Source organism: Herpailurus yagouaroundi, unplaced genomic scaffold, assembly GCF_014898765.1.
Source record: "Herpailurus yagouaroundi ecotype Mexico unplaced genomic scaffold, PumYag 217, whole genome shotgun sequence".
In the NCBI taxonomy this organism is placed as follows: Eukaryota; Metazoa; Chordata; class Mammalia; order Carnivora; family Felidae; genus Herpailurus; species Herpailurus yagouaroundi.
Window position 1 is genome coordinate 3,387,450 of NW_024412448.1, and position 16,735 is coordinate 3,404,184.

The 16,735-nt window shown below is 58.8% G+C and overlaps 1 protein-coding gene across 2 annotated transcripts in view; it reads right to left on the bottom strand.

The window, feature by feature from the left end:
* The window catches only part of CANT1 (calcium activated nucleotidase 1), a 30,543-nt gene extending 19,426 nt beyond the window's left edge, over nucleotides 1-11,117 (bottom strand). The window contains exons 1-2 of one of the 2 annotated variants that reach the window (XM_040456567.1): nucleotides 10,988-11,109; nucleotides 636-1,288 (exon numbers count right to left, since the gene is read on the bottom strand). In XM_040456567.1, coding sequence (XP_040312501.1) covers nucleotides 636-1,266 — 631 coding nt within the window. In that variant the 5' untranslated portion in view covers nucleotides 1,267-1,288; nucleotides 10,988-11,109. Of the gene's footprint in view, nucleotides 1-635; nucleotides 1,289-10,987 lie in introns of both variants that reach the window. The other variant, XM_040456570.1, reaches the window with a different exon arrangement.
* Nucleotides 11,118-16,735: the final 5,618 nt, after the last annotated feature.

Here is a 16,735-nt window from a genome sequence, read left to right on the forward strand (position 1 = left end):
CCTGGCCCGCTCTGGCTCCCTCTCCTAGCTCTGTGCTCCCCGCGGGCTGAAAGCGGTAACTCCTTTCTGGCTCAACAGAGCAGTGGGTGACAGCTGGTTTCTGAGCACGGATCCCACTCAAGTGCGGTCGCTGCTACGCAGACCCTCCCTCGGCTGGGTTTCCAGAAAGGAGCCCCAGGCAGCGCAAGTTTACCTTTTCAATAAAGTCTCCATTCAAAATGAGGGCAATTGGACACCATGGCTTTAAAGGTAAGACACTCACAGGGTGTCATCCCTGCGTGCTCTGAAGACACCTTGGAAGATGGAAGAAAGGGCTCGATCCTGGGGTCACTGGGAGCAGCAGTGGACAGGGCCCTCAAACTAGTCCTGGAAAGGAGCCTGCTTTGTGGCCAGTCTTCTAGGAAGAAGCTCCTACTGCTAGAAACTGCTTTGGTCCGAGGCCCCGTAAGGCTTCGGCTCCCAGCTCGGGGTGGGGGGTGGCGGGGGCCAGAAGCAGGGGGGACAGGGCTCTTCCCGGTGGTCCCTCCTGGTCGTGTTCACCGCACACGGGCACAAACCAGACTGGCAGACAGTCAACCCAAACCTGTCCCCCGACACCTCAGCCAAAGCCGGGAGGCGGAGAGGGCCTGACCTACCTTTCCCCACGGTTCCATCGCCATCGGACAGGATCACCCAGGGCACGGCCTTGGTGCCATCGATCTGGTAGATGACCCCTGTCCGGTCGTCCACAGAGTAGAGTCTCCCGTTGAAAACGATCAGCTCGGAGAGCTCCATGCCCCGTCCCTTCTCAGCCAGGTGGGACTCGAGGACCTCGTGGCCTTTGTCCCACTCCACGGCCACCTTGTCCCCGCTGTCTGACAGGGTCAGATGGCCCTTCTTCAGGTAACTGAACCAGGTGTTTTCCTCTTGGGCTCTTGACTCCGTGTCCAAGTCAGCAATAACCGCAATTCGGTATCGAGTCCCGCCTGGCGTCCTCTGGGGGGCGGACAGGGGGTAGGTGTCATTGTACCGGTCAGCGGGTGCCTGGCCGAGCTTCCAGTTGTGGGCGTTGGGTATGGGGGGCCTGCCTGGGGGCGGGCGGTGGGAGTAGAGCAGCCAGAGGACGGCGGCGCCCACAAAGGACGGCAGGATCACCTTCCAGCGGGGGCGGAAGCGGGGGTCTGCCGCCTTGGTCATGGACGCCAGCACCGGAAGGCCCCCCACACTTATCCGGAGGGAGTGCATAGACTCATTCCATTCCAGGTGGTTGGAGGGCTGGACGGGCATCAGACTGAAGGGCAGGCGGTACCTGGGCACCCCGAGAGAGAGGAGAGAGGTCAGCGGTTTCCCAATCCCGAGACGGTGCACGGCCTGAAGGCTGCCGTACCCGGAACGGCACTGTCACTGCTGTGCGGCTGTTAGGATTTGGCTTAATTAAACCCGACTCTAGCAATATCTTTGTTTACTTATTCGGAAAGATGAGAAGTCTTTCCAGAGCAAAACTATTCCATCTCCTCTGTCTCGACTGGCGGGATAGAAAGCTTGGTGAGGGCGAATTCTGTGGAGGCTGGCGCTTTACAAGCTCAGAAAGAGGGAGCAGCAGGGGGTGAGGGAGGGAGTGGGGGTGCCGAGGGGTCTGGGCAGGACAGGCTCCTGAGCTATATTCTCATCAGATGCCACCTCATCCGAGAAGCCCGCTCCAAGGGCTCTGCTCCCGACAGCAGCCCCCATGTCCCTTTCCTTGGCATCTGTCACCACCCTGCCCCCCAACATCATGGCACACAACTATCAGTGTGTTCATGAGTCCTGCACTCCTAGAACAGGGCACAGAGCGGACGTGTGCGCACCTCCTCCTGGGCCAGGCGTCTGTAATATGCAGATACGAGTATAAAACAGATGTAAACCAAACAGAAATACTTGTGTTTCTGGCAAAGTCTGTCCTCTGGCACCCTTCTATTCATGCAAACGATGGAGGGACCAGGGTCTGACGGGCCCTCTTGGCCTGGAACCGTGGGACCCTGGCCCACTCCCCGGGGCACTACCACAGCTGGGCGGCGTCCAGGAACCGCGGCTCTTCACCACCTGCCCCCTGCTTACGTCGCCGGCACGGACCACAGCAGCCTGGCTGGCGTGGCCACAGCGACGCCGGACAAGCTGGGGACGATCGGCAGAGAGCCGGCTCTGGGCTGCGGCCCTCGGTCTCCGTCTTCAGTTGTAACTCAGTAAGTCCCGGCGTGAGAAAGTCCCCAGGCCGGACCGCTAGGCCACTTCTGCCTCCTGCCCCAAAACAGCCAACGACGTGACTTCAGGGGCGGATGCTCCTCTTGCTAATGGGTGGCAGCAGGGAAGGGCGGGGGGCCAGGCAGCTTCACGCCACCCCGAGCCCCCCCTCCCGCCGCACCTCAGTCCACACGGCCCACGGCGGGGGGGCCAAGGAGCTCCCATCCACACCACAGGCCGCTGGCTCTGCGGGTAGAAAAACGTGGCCATGGTTCCACGTGGAAGCCAGCCCTTTCCTTCTCTTGCTTTTGGACACATGTGTAGGTTTTGCCCGTAGGGTCGGGTGCAGAAAAGGGGGGCCCTGGGGGCAGGGGTGCTGCGCGGGGGAGGTGGGCTCGGGAAGCCCCCCGCCTCACCTCAGATGCTGGTCCCAGGCCTCCCTCCTGGGCGAGGGCTCCCTGCCCCCCCGGGAAGCGGCCCAGCTGTGGCCACAGAGCTGGTGGCTGAGGCCTTCCTGGCTGGGAGACTGGGGTCCCGGCCACTGCCCCTCCTCTGCTGCACCCAAGCCCAGGGCTTCCCAAACCAGGGCTGGGCCCAAGCCACCCAGAGCCCATCTCCTCTGCCACGTGGCCACTGAGCTCTCAAACCCCGCTCACCTCCCGTTCCCAGTTCCGCCTGGATTCTAACGCTTTCTCAACTTACTATTCCCAACTAAGTCTCGCTTGCTCTCCCCAAGCTTCTCCGCCCCCCCAACCCCTCCCTCAGGAATAGTGCTGGTGATGGAGAGCCGCCATATTCTCTGCTGCCCGGGGCCAAATCTCCATCGGAACCTCAGGAGAGGCCCTTTTCTGCACGAGGACCACCACCACCTTGAAGAACCCAGGCACGCCCCCTCCCTCCACAGCATCTGCTCCAGCCAGAGACCTGGCAGTTCGGCCACCCACCCCTTCCAACCACACCGTCTGCTGCCACTCCCGTCTGGTGACCCACTTGCCCCGCGGCCGGCGACACCTGCTGTACCCACACGGGTGGATCGCACCGCGTCGCCGCGCGTTCTGGGAGTAAACCCTCACTGCTGCACGGCCCCCACCCAGACCTCCACCTCCCTGAGCCGGCTCCTCTACTGGCCGGCCGGACACCGTGGCCCTCGTGCACCCTGGCCGGGGCTCGTCTCCCCCCGCCAGGACGCTCTCGCCTCTCTGCATGGCTGCCTCACCTTTCAGGATTTTTCTAAAGAGCCAGCTGCCCAGAAAGACTTGGCTGCCCACCCCGCAGGGGCTGCCCTGGAGTGCCTGCCCATTCTCTACCACGGCATCCTGCCCCTCCTCTCCCAGGCCCTCAGCAACCCACGTAATCACTTCCGCGCTGCCGTGGCTCCACGGGGCAGGGACCTGCCCACTGTGAACTTACACTCCTGGCGAACGGTGGAAACTCGGCATATATTTGCGGAAGGAATGAAAAATAGGCCCACGTCCTCAACAGTCCCTCAACTCCACCCCAGGCCCCACCTTGGTCATACTGCAGATCCACACCCCCGCATCCGGCCCGGCTGTCACACTGGGCCTCAGGGGAGGTGGACACAATGCCCGCCAGGGGTCACCATCGTGAGGTGTCACCCTACTGGCCCCTAGCCTGCCTGCTCTCCATTCCTGGTTCATCATCCTGCCCCTGGTCATCTTGTCACATCTCCTGCCCGCTGGCTTCCTGCAGGTGACGAGGGGGCCCACGGCAGAGCCCACATGGCCACCCCTCCCATGCACCAGGCTGCCTGGCCCTGGTCCAAGGGGTCTGGAGAGAAGGGGCCCACTCCTGCTTCTTGGGGGTAGTTCAGCCACGTCTGCTCTTCTGGTTCCTTCTCCACCATCTACATATGTGTCCAAATCAGCCATCTGAGTGGCCATTTGATCCCCACGTTATACTCTCAGGTACACGGAACGCACCCAGTAAATACCGTGTCTGAGGGATAAGAACCCCTCCGCAGCCTGTGACGCCTCGGTCCCTCCCCGCCCCTCACCATCCTGGAGGAGCCGCCCCTCCGCCCCTCCGCCCCCTCTGCCCCCTCTGCCCCTCCGTCCTGCCCATGTCACAAGGCTGAACCTCCTGCCAGGGGGACAGTGAGCCTGCAGCCCACCTCTTCTCCTGAATCTTCCCTGAGGTGGGCTCGGTCTCCAGGGGCAGAACTGCTACAGTGCGGGCTCCCCACACCTTCCCCGCCCGCACCTCTGCCCCGAACTCCAGGCCCGGCCGCTGGGCGCCCCCCGTCTGCCCGCGGGCACCAGAACGGGTTCCCCCAGGAATCTGCTGAGCTGGCTGAGGGCACTCGCAGCCCTCAGAAGTCATCCTGGGGAGCAGGCAGCTCGCTTTCTCTCCCCTCACTGGTCTGGTCTGCACGCCAGCTCTGGATGTGGGTCCCACCCCCAAGGCCTCCACCTGGCGCCATCTCTCACCTTGGCCTTCTGGGGATCTGGACAGTCCAGGTCCCACCTGCATCCCACCACCCATCAGAGGCCTGAGCTCGCTTCTCTGGGCCTCGGCTCGTCCACGTGTAAGCCGGGACAGAACAGGGCCACCTTCCCAGAGCCGTGTGGCCTGCTCCCCCCCTACCTTCCCCTTCACTCTGCCAGCACCTTCGCCCACCTGCCCGGAGGGCCTAGCCGTGTAAGTAGGCTTGACCAGAAGCGGCTGGACCATCCGGGAAGTACTGAGCACGGCAGCAAGGTCGAGGGCGGCACAGCCTGCAAGGCCAAACACGAGGACCGTCTCTCCACAGAGAAAGTGTGCCGGGCCCTGCCCTGGACCCTCTCAGACCCATCCTGCACACAAGTGACAGATCGATTCCCCGAAAAAGCGAACGTGGACTGAAGTCCTTCACTAGATCCTAAAGCTCTCCCACCAACGGACAAACTCCTCAGCCCTACGCACACATGCACGCGGCGCTGGGTTGTTTACAATTCCATAGTCCTGAGCCAAACCCCTGTGCGTGATGCCTCTGCCTGGGACGCCAACCTCTCTGACCACACAGAACCACCTGGAGGTCCCTAGCTGTGCCATGATAGTGATGCTTCTGCTGTCCCTTTCTCCTCCTGCCCCCATCGATGGTGAAGGACCCACTCCCCAACCAGTGAGCTTCCCTCCTGTGGATACCGGAAGATATCCAGGCCTAACCCTGAACCTGTGAGTGTCCCCTAATTTGTCAATAAAGACTCTGCAGATGTGACTAAGTTAAGGATCTAGGGGTGGAGAGATGATCCCGGTGGGCTCTAAATGCAGCCACGAGTGTCCTTACAAAAGGAGGCAGAGGGGGATTAGACAATGACAGGAGACTGTGACCACGAAGGCAGAGAGGGGAGTGATGGGGCCATGGCCAAGAAGTGCCTGGGGCCCCCGAGCTGGAAGAGGCCAGGCCAGGTTGTCCCCTAGAGCCTTGGAGGGAGCACTCGCCAGCTCACACCTTGATGGCGGCCCAGTGACACCGATACTGGTTTTCTGGCCCCCGCGTTGGGAGAGAATAAATGTGTGTGGTTTTCAGCCACGCTTGTGGTAGTTTGCCACGGCAGGGTCCCAGGAACACACACACCTCCTCCCACGCCGTCCTCTGTGCTGCCCCCTGCGACCACGGCTCCACTCTGAGCTCCTGGGGGGAAGGGGCTCTGCTCCGCCAGGCTAGTCCCAGCCCCTGACCGGCGGGCAGAGCCTGGGGCCCCACCACCTTTTGGGAACAAGAGAACAACAGTGGGCTCTGTCTGCCTTCCAGAAAAATCCCTTTAGCTTCACGACTGGAGTAATTTCTCTCTGGACCAAAACCCAACCTCTGAAGACAGCCCTCCATTAGTGTCCTAGGAGCTACTTTTATTTTGTGGAGATAAAATCAGATGTCTTTCCATTTGCTCCCCCCAAGCCCAGGCTGGTTCAGCACCCAGAACTCTCAGAACTGATGGGGCCTGTAACGTCTTGTTGCCAGAGTCCTGGTGCAGTGCGGGGCCTCGCGTTCGTATTTAAAGGAAACACCACCACCTCCATCCACCACCACAACCCCAAATGTGCAGCCATGAACCCCAACAGAAATGCGCCACGAGGGCAACAGCAAAACGGACAGAGCCGCTCCCAGGAGAGGGCCCAGGTGAGGCTCTCTCTCAAAGAGGATCTCTTTGCCCGCACTCCTCAAAGCCCTACACAGTTTAAATGTTTGCTTTATTGTGACAACCAGGTCGTCAACCCCACCGTCTGTGGCATAATGGGCTGATCCTACACAATCAGGAAAAGTTAGAACCTAGTTGCTACGGCAAAATGTCACACAATCTCTGGCTGGCCACGCTCGCCTGTTCCGGATCTCCCTTCGGAAACCCGGGGGCCGCACCCCTGCTGGCCTCCCTTCTCCTGCGCCAGCCACACCGCCGGGAGAGGTCCCGGGAAAGAGCCACCTGGGGGGACAACCACCCCCCCCCCCTCGCGGGGGCTTCCGATCCTCACTGCCTCACCCACATCTCTGGTTTCTGTTGCCAGCACTTCCTTGTAACACAGGCCTGAGCGACAAGGTGTGACCCGGGGTCTGTCCGCTCCCAAGTGGGTCCCCGGACTCCGGACCCTGCGAGGGAGACGCTCCTGCCCGAGCCCCAGGAGGGAGCGGCCACCCCTACCTTCTCACGCCATCCTCAGGCCGCGTCAGGACTCTACATAAAGCTGAGACGACAGGCGCGGCCACTCCCGACAGAGCCCACAGCCAAGAGGGACTCTTTCCCCGCTTCCCTCAGGACAGGTGTGTGACAGGTGGCAAAACGAACAGGTTTAGCTGCAGCTGCCAGAGCAAACCTCCGCCCTTCCAGGATCTAGGCTCAGGCGCTGCCTCACCCCTGCACAGTGGCTGCCTCCCCTCCCCCAGCACGGCCCCGGTCTCGGAACCGAAGGGTCCTAAGAGGGCACACGTCCAGGCAGCAGGGGGGAGCCCGCTGCCCACCGCACCTCCCGGGTGGAGAAAAGAGCGGAGGCTGCCGGCCCTGAGCTCCTCGGAGTGACAAAGACAGAGGCGAGGGCTGGCGGGCTCCGGGACTCCAGAAGTGCCGGGAGAGTCAGGGAAGCGCACGTCGAACACCCGCTGGGGCCAGGCTCCTGGAACACGTTACCTGGCTCACGGCATTCTTCCGCCTTGCACTCAGCAAGGAAACCGCACTTCAAATTTGGACGGGGTGAGAGGCACAAGGAAACCAGGAAGGAAAAAGTCACAGCGGCCAAGCATGTGCTTTAGGGACTGAGGCCCTCCTCCCAGATCGTTTCCTTAAAGGCCGACACTCTGGATCCTACTAAATTCTGCATCTCCCACCCCCTTTCTCTGCATACAGCAGGTGCTCACGGCTGCCTCCCGGGTCAGGTTAAATACACCTCAGAACAACTTCTTTTTCAGCCCTGTTTTTGTTTATAGTCAACTACCTGAGAGAAGCGAGCTTCTGTGGCTGCTGTGACCACTCCGGGCAGGTGTGGTGCTTCAACACTGCACCCTTATGTCACAGGCCTGCGGGACAGAAGTCTGACGGGTCCCGCTGGGCTAAAATCCAGGGCTCCCTTCCCTCAGAGGCTCCAGGGAGAAGCCTCTTCCCAGATGGTTCCGGCTTCCAGAGATGCCTGCGTCCCTTGCGTGCGGCCCCTGCTCATCCTCAAAGCAGCAACGCCGCATCTCTCTGAGCCTCGCACGCCCTCCCCCCTGCTCTCCTGTCTCTGCGTCCACTTGCTCTGTGGCCCTGGGACTAGGCTGGGCCCACCTGGGTCATCCAGGATGCGCCTCCCATTTCAAGGTCAGCTGACTGGCACCCTTCATTCCATCTGCTACCTTCGGCCCCCTCTGCCACATAATACACCTGCAGGTTCTGGGGGTCACGATGTGGACATCTTGGAGGGCCATCATTCTGCCGGCCACAAGAAGGGAGACAGGGAAAGAAGCCTCAGCTTCCCAGGGGCCAGGACCCTCCACACACAGCCTCAGAGACTGTATTTACTGCATCACGGTAAGGCCGTGTGTGATGAACTCGTACCATCAGGAGCAATTTCAGCAAAAGTTACCCTTCCGGTTGAAAGCAACGTCCCAAACAACGCTACTTGTTATCAGAGAGCCTGAAGACAAGGGGACACAATAAAAATCCCACCATCCACCCAAATCACGGCCTGCTCCTGTAGACAGTGGGGTCGCACCTGCCCGAACCCATCTTCTCTCCTGCTCTGCTGGTGCCCGGCTCCCAGGATGCAGCCAGCGGTCAGCCCTGCCGGACCCCCTGAAGCCATTCGGGATACGCGCTGATCTGACACTCACATCCACACTGTCACCCGGTGTCGGCACAATGCCATCTGGGTCCCCGCTCCTGCCTTCTTCCCATGGCCTGTTCCCACGGATGAGAACTGTGCTCTGCATAGGAACCCCGAGCAGCGAGTTCCATTTAATTACTGCACGTATTACAGATAAACAAGGAGGATTCAAAGGAAACGCAGACAAAAAGAGAAAACCGAACGTACTCCCAGATCGCTCTATCATCAGGATTTCTTTTTTTCTAAGTAATTGTCTTTGTCTCACAAGAAGGAAAATCAACAAGTTCCGAAACATCAAAACAAACGTTTTACGTTCCCTTAGTGTTGCCGTTTAAGCAGAGCCTTCCAGAAAACCTCCACGGTCCACAGCACTCGCAAAAGGAGGGCAGTACTTTCTGGATTTTCCTTCCAGTATCCCAGGTACCGTTCCACAAATGTCTACACAACACAGCAACGGCTTCTCTGTCCTGGTGCGGATCCGCTTCAGGACTCTGGACCACATTCTCAGAGCTGGGCCGTCCCGTTTCTGAACAAGAAAACACTAGAGCATCTATAGACCTACCCTATATGGTTGCCACGAGGCCCGCCACATAGCCGCTCAGAAGCTCTTACGAGTCCGATGGAAGGGGCTGTATTTGTGAGCCTGCACGAGGCTGCCTCGTGGCCACACGCAGGGAGCTGGACCTGTCACACTCGGGTCCATCCTCACTCCCTCGGTGGCTCAAGGGAAGCACGGCGGATTACATGCAGTTAGGCTGGCGGGTAAACATTTCCTCAATTATCAATTGCTTAAACCAACATTTGCTACACGGTTGGGGGCCATGGAAGTATGGCCGGAACTGCGTCTGGGGTACAGTTTTTGGGAGAACAGGGCTTTCAGCTAACACAAGGCACCAAATACTCAGACGTCCACCTCAACCGAGGGATCGCGGGGGACACGGTGGGGCACCCACACACCTATAAGTATGTGACTTTCTCCACCACCCTGCCACATAACACGCTTTCTGCGATCCGGCTGACCCGGATGGAAAACCGCGACAGGACTGAGACTCCTCTGTTTGGAGACCACTCCCGTGGCCGCCTAACAGCGCCTGAACAAATCCGCGCTTCACCTGAGTCCCCTCCCGGAGGACGCTCGGGCAGGCACAGGAGGAGACGCCCCTCCCGGGTCCCGACGGCAGAGGCCCGGCTGGTCAATGTATCTTTCAGCACGGCCCCCAGGCCTGAATAGAAGGCTCATTGAGGCCATCAGGGAGGGGCCCGGGGAGGCCACTGGCTGCTCCGGAAGGAGCCCCGCTGTGCCCGCGGGCTCCGGCTGGACTGTGCCGCTGAGGCCCGTGGGGTGGGGCCAGGAGCTGGGGGGGGGGGGGGGGCCGCCCCCCCCCCCCCCACGCCCCCCCCCCCCCCCCCCCCCCGGGGGGGGCCAGGGGGGGGGGGCTGCAGAGACTCTAGGTTCCCGAAGGTGATGCCATGCTTCTGCCAAGTTTGGGTCCTTGCCCTGAACAGCCAGCGAGAGTCGGTGGACGTCGGCAGACACCTGTTCCCAAACCTCTGCGCTGTTGGAAACGTGGTAGGGAGAGACGGCGAGCACATACCCAGAGACAAGAATGACAGATGGAGCCGAGACACTGGTTTCCTGGGGACACTAAGGTGCTCGCGAGAAAGGTGTATCTGGCAGACAGAAGAGGGACTGCGAGCGCTAGGGGCCTGCCAGGCCTGGCGACACGGAGGGCAAAGGAAAGGCCCCAAGCAACAGGGGTGGAGGAACCCAGGGATGAGAGGGTCAGGCCACAGGGGGGAGGGGAGGAGGGTGGTGGACAGCTTGGGTGCAAAAGGAAGGAAGGTGAGCTGGGCTGAGGGGAAGGAGAGGAAGGCCTGGGTTGGGGGGGGGGGGGCTGGCCTCCTGCAGGTGCGCTAAAGTGCCAGTCTGAGAGGGGAGGAGAGGCCAGGCAATCATCGAAAGGGCAGATCGCGGTGGGGCAGGAAGGGATCGCGCTCAGGGACAGCTGTCCCACGTGAGTCAGGAAAGGAACGTGTCCTGCAGGGTCAGAAGTGGTGATGTCCCACACTAGTCAGAAGGGGGAGGTGTCCTGCACTAGTCAGAGGGGTGAGGCGTCCTGAGAGTTGGAGGAGGTGAGTCCCCACGAGTCAGAGGGAAGAGGTGTGTTGCACCAGAGGGGGGAGGTGTCCTGAGACTTGGAGGGGGGAATGAGTCCCACGAGTCAGAGGGGAGAGGTGTCCTGAGAGTTGGAGAGGGTGTGAGTCCCACGAGTCGGAAGGGATTGGAGTCCCGCACTAGTCAGCCAGTGAGAGTCCTGCAAGTCTGTCGGGTAGGTGTCTCACAAGTCGGAGGGTGGAGTGTCCGCCGCCCGTCGGAAGAAGGGGACCGTTCCTCGGAGTCTGAGGGCCAGGGGCAGGACGCGGCGGGGTGAGAGGGCGGGAGCGCGGGCCGGTCGCGAGGAAGGGCGCGGCGGCTACGGGTGCAGCTGTCACTCACCCGGTGCGGCCTGGCTCCGGGGCCCGCGGGCGGCTGGGCCTCGCTGCGGCAGGGCCGGGACCCAGCGGGCGGCGACTTCCGCCCGGCTCGCTCGCCGGGTCTCCGGGACGCGCTCCCGGCAGCCTCGGCTCCGCGGCTGCGCGCCGGCGCGGGCGCGGGCGGGGGCTGCTGGGAGTTGTAGTTTTTACTGCTCAGCGAGCCGGGGCGAGGGCCGGGGCGAGGGCCGGGGCGAGGGCCGGGGCGAGGGCCGGGGCGAGGGCCGGGGCGGCGCAGACCTTCGCGCTGCCGGAGCCGCAGGCCCTTTCCACCGCTTTGTAGCGGAAGGCAGGCGGAGCAACGGCGGGAGGCGGCTATCAGTTCTCCAGCCGAGATTTGAGGACCTCTTGCCTGGCCCTCTCGACCCTTGTGGTCTCCCGGGAGGCAGGGGAGCGCGGACCCCTTCCTGCCACCCTCATCAGAGAGAGCCCCTCTCTCCTCCGCCCTTCTAATCCGCCACGTTGGAAAGCTGCTCGGGTTACAAAGTGAAGATCTGGGCTCAGGTCTGCAGGCTGGAGGGTCCCAAATAAGGGTATCCAGTTCGTCCTGTTGCTCTGGTCCCCTCCTTGGCCCCTGAGCTATTTTAATGGATATCCCTGCCCTCCACCCCCAAGTCCTGCAAAGATGCCCATTTTAGCAGTCATGAGAAAAGCCTGGTAGCAGTGAAGTGTCCCACGAGAGCTGAGAGCTAGGCGAGGGTCAGAGCTGCGGGTCTGCACCTCCAGCCTCTGCCTGTGCGCAATCACCCATCCGTCCCCCGGGGAGCCTCCCATTAGGTAACAGGCGCGAGAGAAAAATTCAGATTCTGAAAATGGTGTCCGGTAATAATAACCCTCTCACCCCTGTTCTGCATTCCTTGCCCAGAGGCGATCACTATTACTAGTTTCTCGTGGTTATTGTCAGAGGTATTTCGGGACACACAAACAAATCATGAAGACATACCGTTAAATTACCTTTTTAAATGTTTTTTTAACGTTTATTTTTGAGACAGAGAGAGACAGAGCATGAACAGGGGAGGGGCAGAGAGAGAGGGAGACACAGAATCGGAAGCAGGCTGCAGGCTCTGAGCCATCAGCCCAGAGCCCGACGCGGGGCTCGAACTCCGGACCGCGGGATCGTGACCTGAGCTGAAGTCGGATGCCCAACCGACTGAGCCACCCAGGCACCCCTAAATTACCTTTTTAAAAAGCCGAATGGAAATTTGCTAAACAGTTGGTTCTGCATTTTGGGGGGTGGGGTGGGTGGAAAGGGGACAAACCCTTCTGGAATTCACTTGTTTCCCGTTGTGCTAAACTGAGTCCTAACTACATATCATATATTACTATTATTTCTAAATGATTTTCAAACCTTGCATTTACCGAACTATCTGTATCTACATATGCCTTCCAGCTTGAGAAAGAAAACGCTGGCCCTGCTATCCCGAAAGCTCTCCATACTCTTCCCTCTTCCCAACCCCTCCCACCCCAAGAGGTGACTGCAGTCTTGAATCACTCACATCCTTTATCTTATAATTTTAGCGTATAGATATCCATCCCTCAACAATATATATGCCTGTTATAACTTGTACAAAAATGAAATAAAACTATATGCAATGGATGGGAGATCCCGTCGCTCTACATATATTATCAGGTGTATTCATTTTGCCAATCTGATGGCATTAAATGTCTTCTCATTGTCTGGATTGCTGAGAAGTTGTGTTACCTTTCTTATGGTTCCCCCCACGCCCCCCCCCCCACCATTTATATTCCTTCTTCTGCAGATGCCCCAACATTTCAGTGTTATTTTTAGGAAATAATCCATTCTTTCCCCCACTGGCACGTATGCAATGCCATTTATTGCCCTGATCAAGTTTCCGTATACACATGGGTCTGTTCAGGACTTTCTATGATGTCGTATCAGTATAGTTGCTTTTATCTGCACTCCAATACTACTGTTCTTATTCTTACCTCTCTCACCTTTCGGGCGCCTGGGTGGCTCAGTCGGTTAAGCGTCTGACTTCCGATCTAGTCACGATCTTGCCATTCCCAAGTTCAAGCCCCGCGTCGGTCTCCGTGCTGACGGCTCGGAGCCTGAAGCCTGCTTGGGATTCGGTGTCTCCCTCTCTCTCTGCCCTTCCCCCACTCACACTTTGTCTCTCTCTCTCAAAAATAAAATAAACATTAAAAAATTAAAAAAAAGAATAAACCTTCATGTGCTGTAGGACAATTCCCCCTCACCTCCCTCCTACATTCCATCCACCCTTCACTTTTGGGGTTTTGAATGGAATTGCTTTAAATCCATAAATTAATTCAGAGAGAACTGAGATTTCTCTGATGTTGAACCTTCTACCCAGAACATGGTTTGCCTTTCCATTTACTTAGGTCTTTGTTAATGTTTTTCAATGAGGTTTGTAAGTTTTCTCTTCACAACACGGCTTTTTCCGTATGGTTCCGTAGAGAGGTGTTCCGTTCTCTAAACAGCTGCATAGTATTCCGCTGGGGGGAATGTCCTGTTACTTATTTACCAGGTCCCCAATGCCGTCCCTTTGGATATCTGTGATCTTTACATTACAACAATGCTTCGCTTCAGGGCATATCCTTGAACTTGCTTCTTTGAGCACAGCACCAAGTCTATCTGCAGGATAAATTCCTGGAAGGAAGATTTCTAGGTCAGAGGGCGTTTGCATCCCCTGGTGAATAGACCCTGCCTTCCTGCCTTCCGGACAGGCGGTGCCGGGAAACTGCTTTTCGTGGGCACCTCCTGCGATCTGAATCCCCCTTCCCTCCTTTGCAACATTGGAGACTTCGCCATGGCCTTTTTCTGGAGCTTTTCTCCTCCTTTTGTTCCTGTGGCTCTACATAAAAGACTGAAAATTCTTCACTTTAATCATCCACCGTGTGTTTACTCACAGCCTCACTCACTCATTGCGCAGTTAAGGCTTAGGCTTGTGTGGTCCACCAGGGGGCCCTCCCATTTTATCTAGCAGGCAAAATGCTGCCTGATGGTTCCGTCTGTGCACGTCTCTGAAAGTGCTGAAAAGGAAGTTCTAAGACTGAGCAGTGGGGAAACCGAGGCATGGGGCGTTAAATGCCTGCTGAGAGTCAGAAAGCACATAAGGTCTCCCTGGCCGCCCGTCTCTGCGTCGAGTCCAGGGGGGACCAGAGGGGGCCCAGGGGGGGCCAGAGGAAGGCTTGTCCTCCTCCGACAGAGGAGGTGTGAGAGCCGCAGAGCAGCAGATGGCCCTGTTCTGTCCTTGCAGCCCTGATCCCCACCTGCCCCCCAGCCTTCCAGAACGCGGGCACTGCCATCCAGGAGCAACGAGCTTGGGCCCGCGGCCAGGGAGGCTGGGTCTGGCCGCCAAGTTTCCATCTCGGCTTCACCCTCCAATGTCCACAGAGACGCCTTCCCCCCCCCCCCCCCACCCTTTGGCAGTGGGACGCCAGCATCCGAGCCTGAATTCAGAAGTTCACAATACCAGTCTCTGCCCTTGTGGGATGACTGGGCAGCCTGGCCCAAAATAGCTGGGAGAGGCGGAATGTTGGGGCCACAGTGGGGAAAAAAAAAATCACAGCGCTCCTAATGACAGGCTGTGCGTATCTGGCACCGAGCGCCTTGCAGACGTTAACCGAGGTCACATGGCTTTCTCCCCGTGATGAGAAAACAGAGAGAGCCGCAGTGATATGCCCAGGGAGAGAGAAGGGATTGCCAAACAGAGGACATAGAATGTGCTGTCTTCTGGGCAGGGATTCTAGGGAATGTTCTCTTCCCCCGTGAGTCTCTGGGTTTTACATCCCATGAGCTGCCCTTGTCTGAGAACGTGGGGCCCCTGGGGAATGTTTAGGAAGCCCTGGTGTTTGGCCCAGACATCCTTGTGTGGGAGGTGTGAGCTCCCAGGGAATTCCAGAATGGGCGTGACCTGTAACTCATTTGGGAACCGAAGAGAGAGACCTTGGGGGTGTGGGGGTTCATGGTTCTGGTTGGCCCTGGCCTCTGCCCATCACTGGGCTGATGAAATCTCCCCCAGGCAGTGCTGCTGGCTTTGGGTTCTGATTTGTCAATGTTGTTCTGTTTTGTTTTGTTTTGGCCATGACTCTTGTCCTCAGCGCTGGCCAGGACTTTCCAACGGGAAGATATTTGCTGGATCGGGAGCCTTCTGCCTCGGTTGCTCGGGGGGGTGCTCAAATAGTCTGAAAGACCATCCCTGGCTTGCCCAACGTGGCTTTCCTACTTACCGTGTCAAAACAACAATGAAGTGGGTGACAAAGAGCATTAGGGGCCTGACTAGCTCTGGGTTTGGGTGACAGATTTTATTTCTTTCGCTGAGGGCTGAACTGGCCTTGAGAAATTTTGCCCATTTGTCCGTTGGCTTGAGCTGCGGGCTGTGTGCCCAGGAGGTGCTCAGACAGCAGTTCCTTTTCTCTGGAACTCCCCACGCCTCTGAGCCTTCTGTCTCACGTGGACATCTTGGGAAACCCCAGGTCCTGACTGCCACCTTTACCATCAGCACCCGTCACCCTCCTGGTTTCTGCCTCAAGAGATAGGAGGAATCCCTTTCCTGATCTCTGGGGAGATGTGGGCGCTCAACCCAAGAGGAGGGAAGGAACAAGATCATACAGTCATGACCGTTGCAACGAACACTCTCGGGCCTTGTGTCTGCTCCGTCGGTCCTTTCCTCAGCCGTGTGACAATTACAGAGTCACAATCCTTTAACCCCAAGTCCCCCAGATACAAAAAGCCCTGACAGCGTGGTTTCCCCCTGAGTGTGGCGTGAGGGCACAGGACAGTGTGACCTGTAGTGTGGTGAGGCCACGCACGGCTTCTGTCTCTCCTCTGTTGGGAAATATCCACAAGCATCCGGCCGAGCCCGGCGGGGCGAGATGCTCCGGGTGATGTCTGCATCGTCCTCTGAACACATCTGGCTGCCTGGGGTCCAGAGAAGAGGTCCTGGGCCTATCCCTGCTTTACAGATGAGGAAACTAAGGCCCATTGGGGTTGGACAGCATTCCAGGCTCAGGACTTAAGGCCGCCGCCTAGAACGAGAAGCTGCCGCTGGAAGAGAGGGCCATCGTGTGGGTGTATTTCTAGAGCCCTGCTCTCTGTCGGGCCCCTGGATTTCTGTCTTGGGATTATCTTCAAGATAACTGTCTTTCAGTTCTCAGACGGAGTAAGGAAAGGGAGCAGATCTCTGCGTCAGCTTCTCTTCCAAGCCACACGCCCGGCGTCGTGTGCCCTGAGCCGTGGTGTCCGTCCAGGACCCCCAAGGTCTGGGCCTCCGGGGTGCTGCAGTGGAGAGGGTTCCCTCCGCATTCAGGGAGATCCTGGGGCACGGGAATTCTGAGGACTCTCCTCCAGTATCCCCGCCACGAAGGCCATCCGAGGACAGAGCGAGCGACCGGCGGAAGGTCCGTCAGGGCGCTAGGCCTGGGTCCTGCTGACCAGGAAAGTTCCTCGTGTTGCGCACAGAAACGAAGACGCGCTTATCTCCGGGCTTCCCGTGTCGATAAGCAGCCAGGGATGTTGTAAGTTTCGCCAGGCCTCAGACACACGCCAGAGATCACGAGCGATTCCTGGATCTTCTCACACCAGCCGAAACGCCGTCTCCGATGGGCCGTGTTTACTTGATCTTGCCGTAGTGCCCTTGGAGCCCCCCAGGGCCACTGGGCGTCAGGGCACTTCCCCCTTTGTTCCCACAGGAGCAGCTGGGCTGCCGGTGTCTCTGCGGAGCGGCCACCG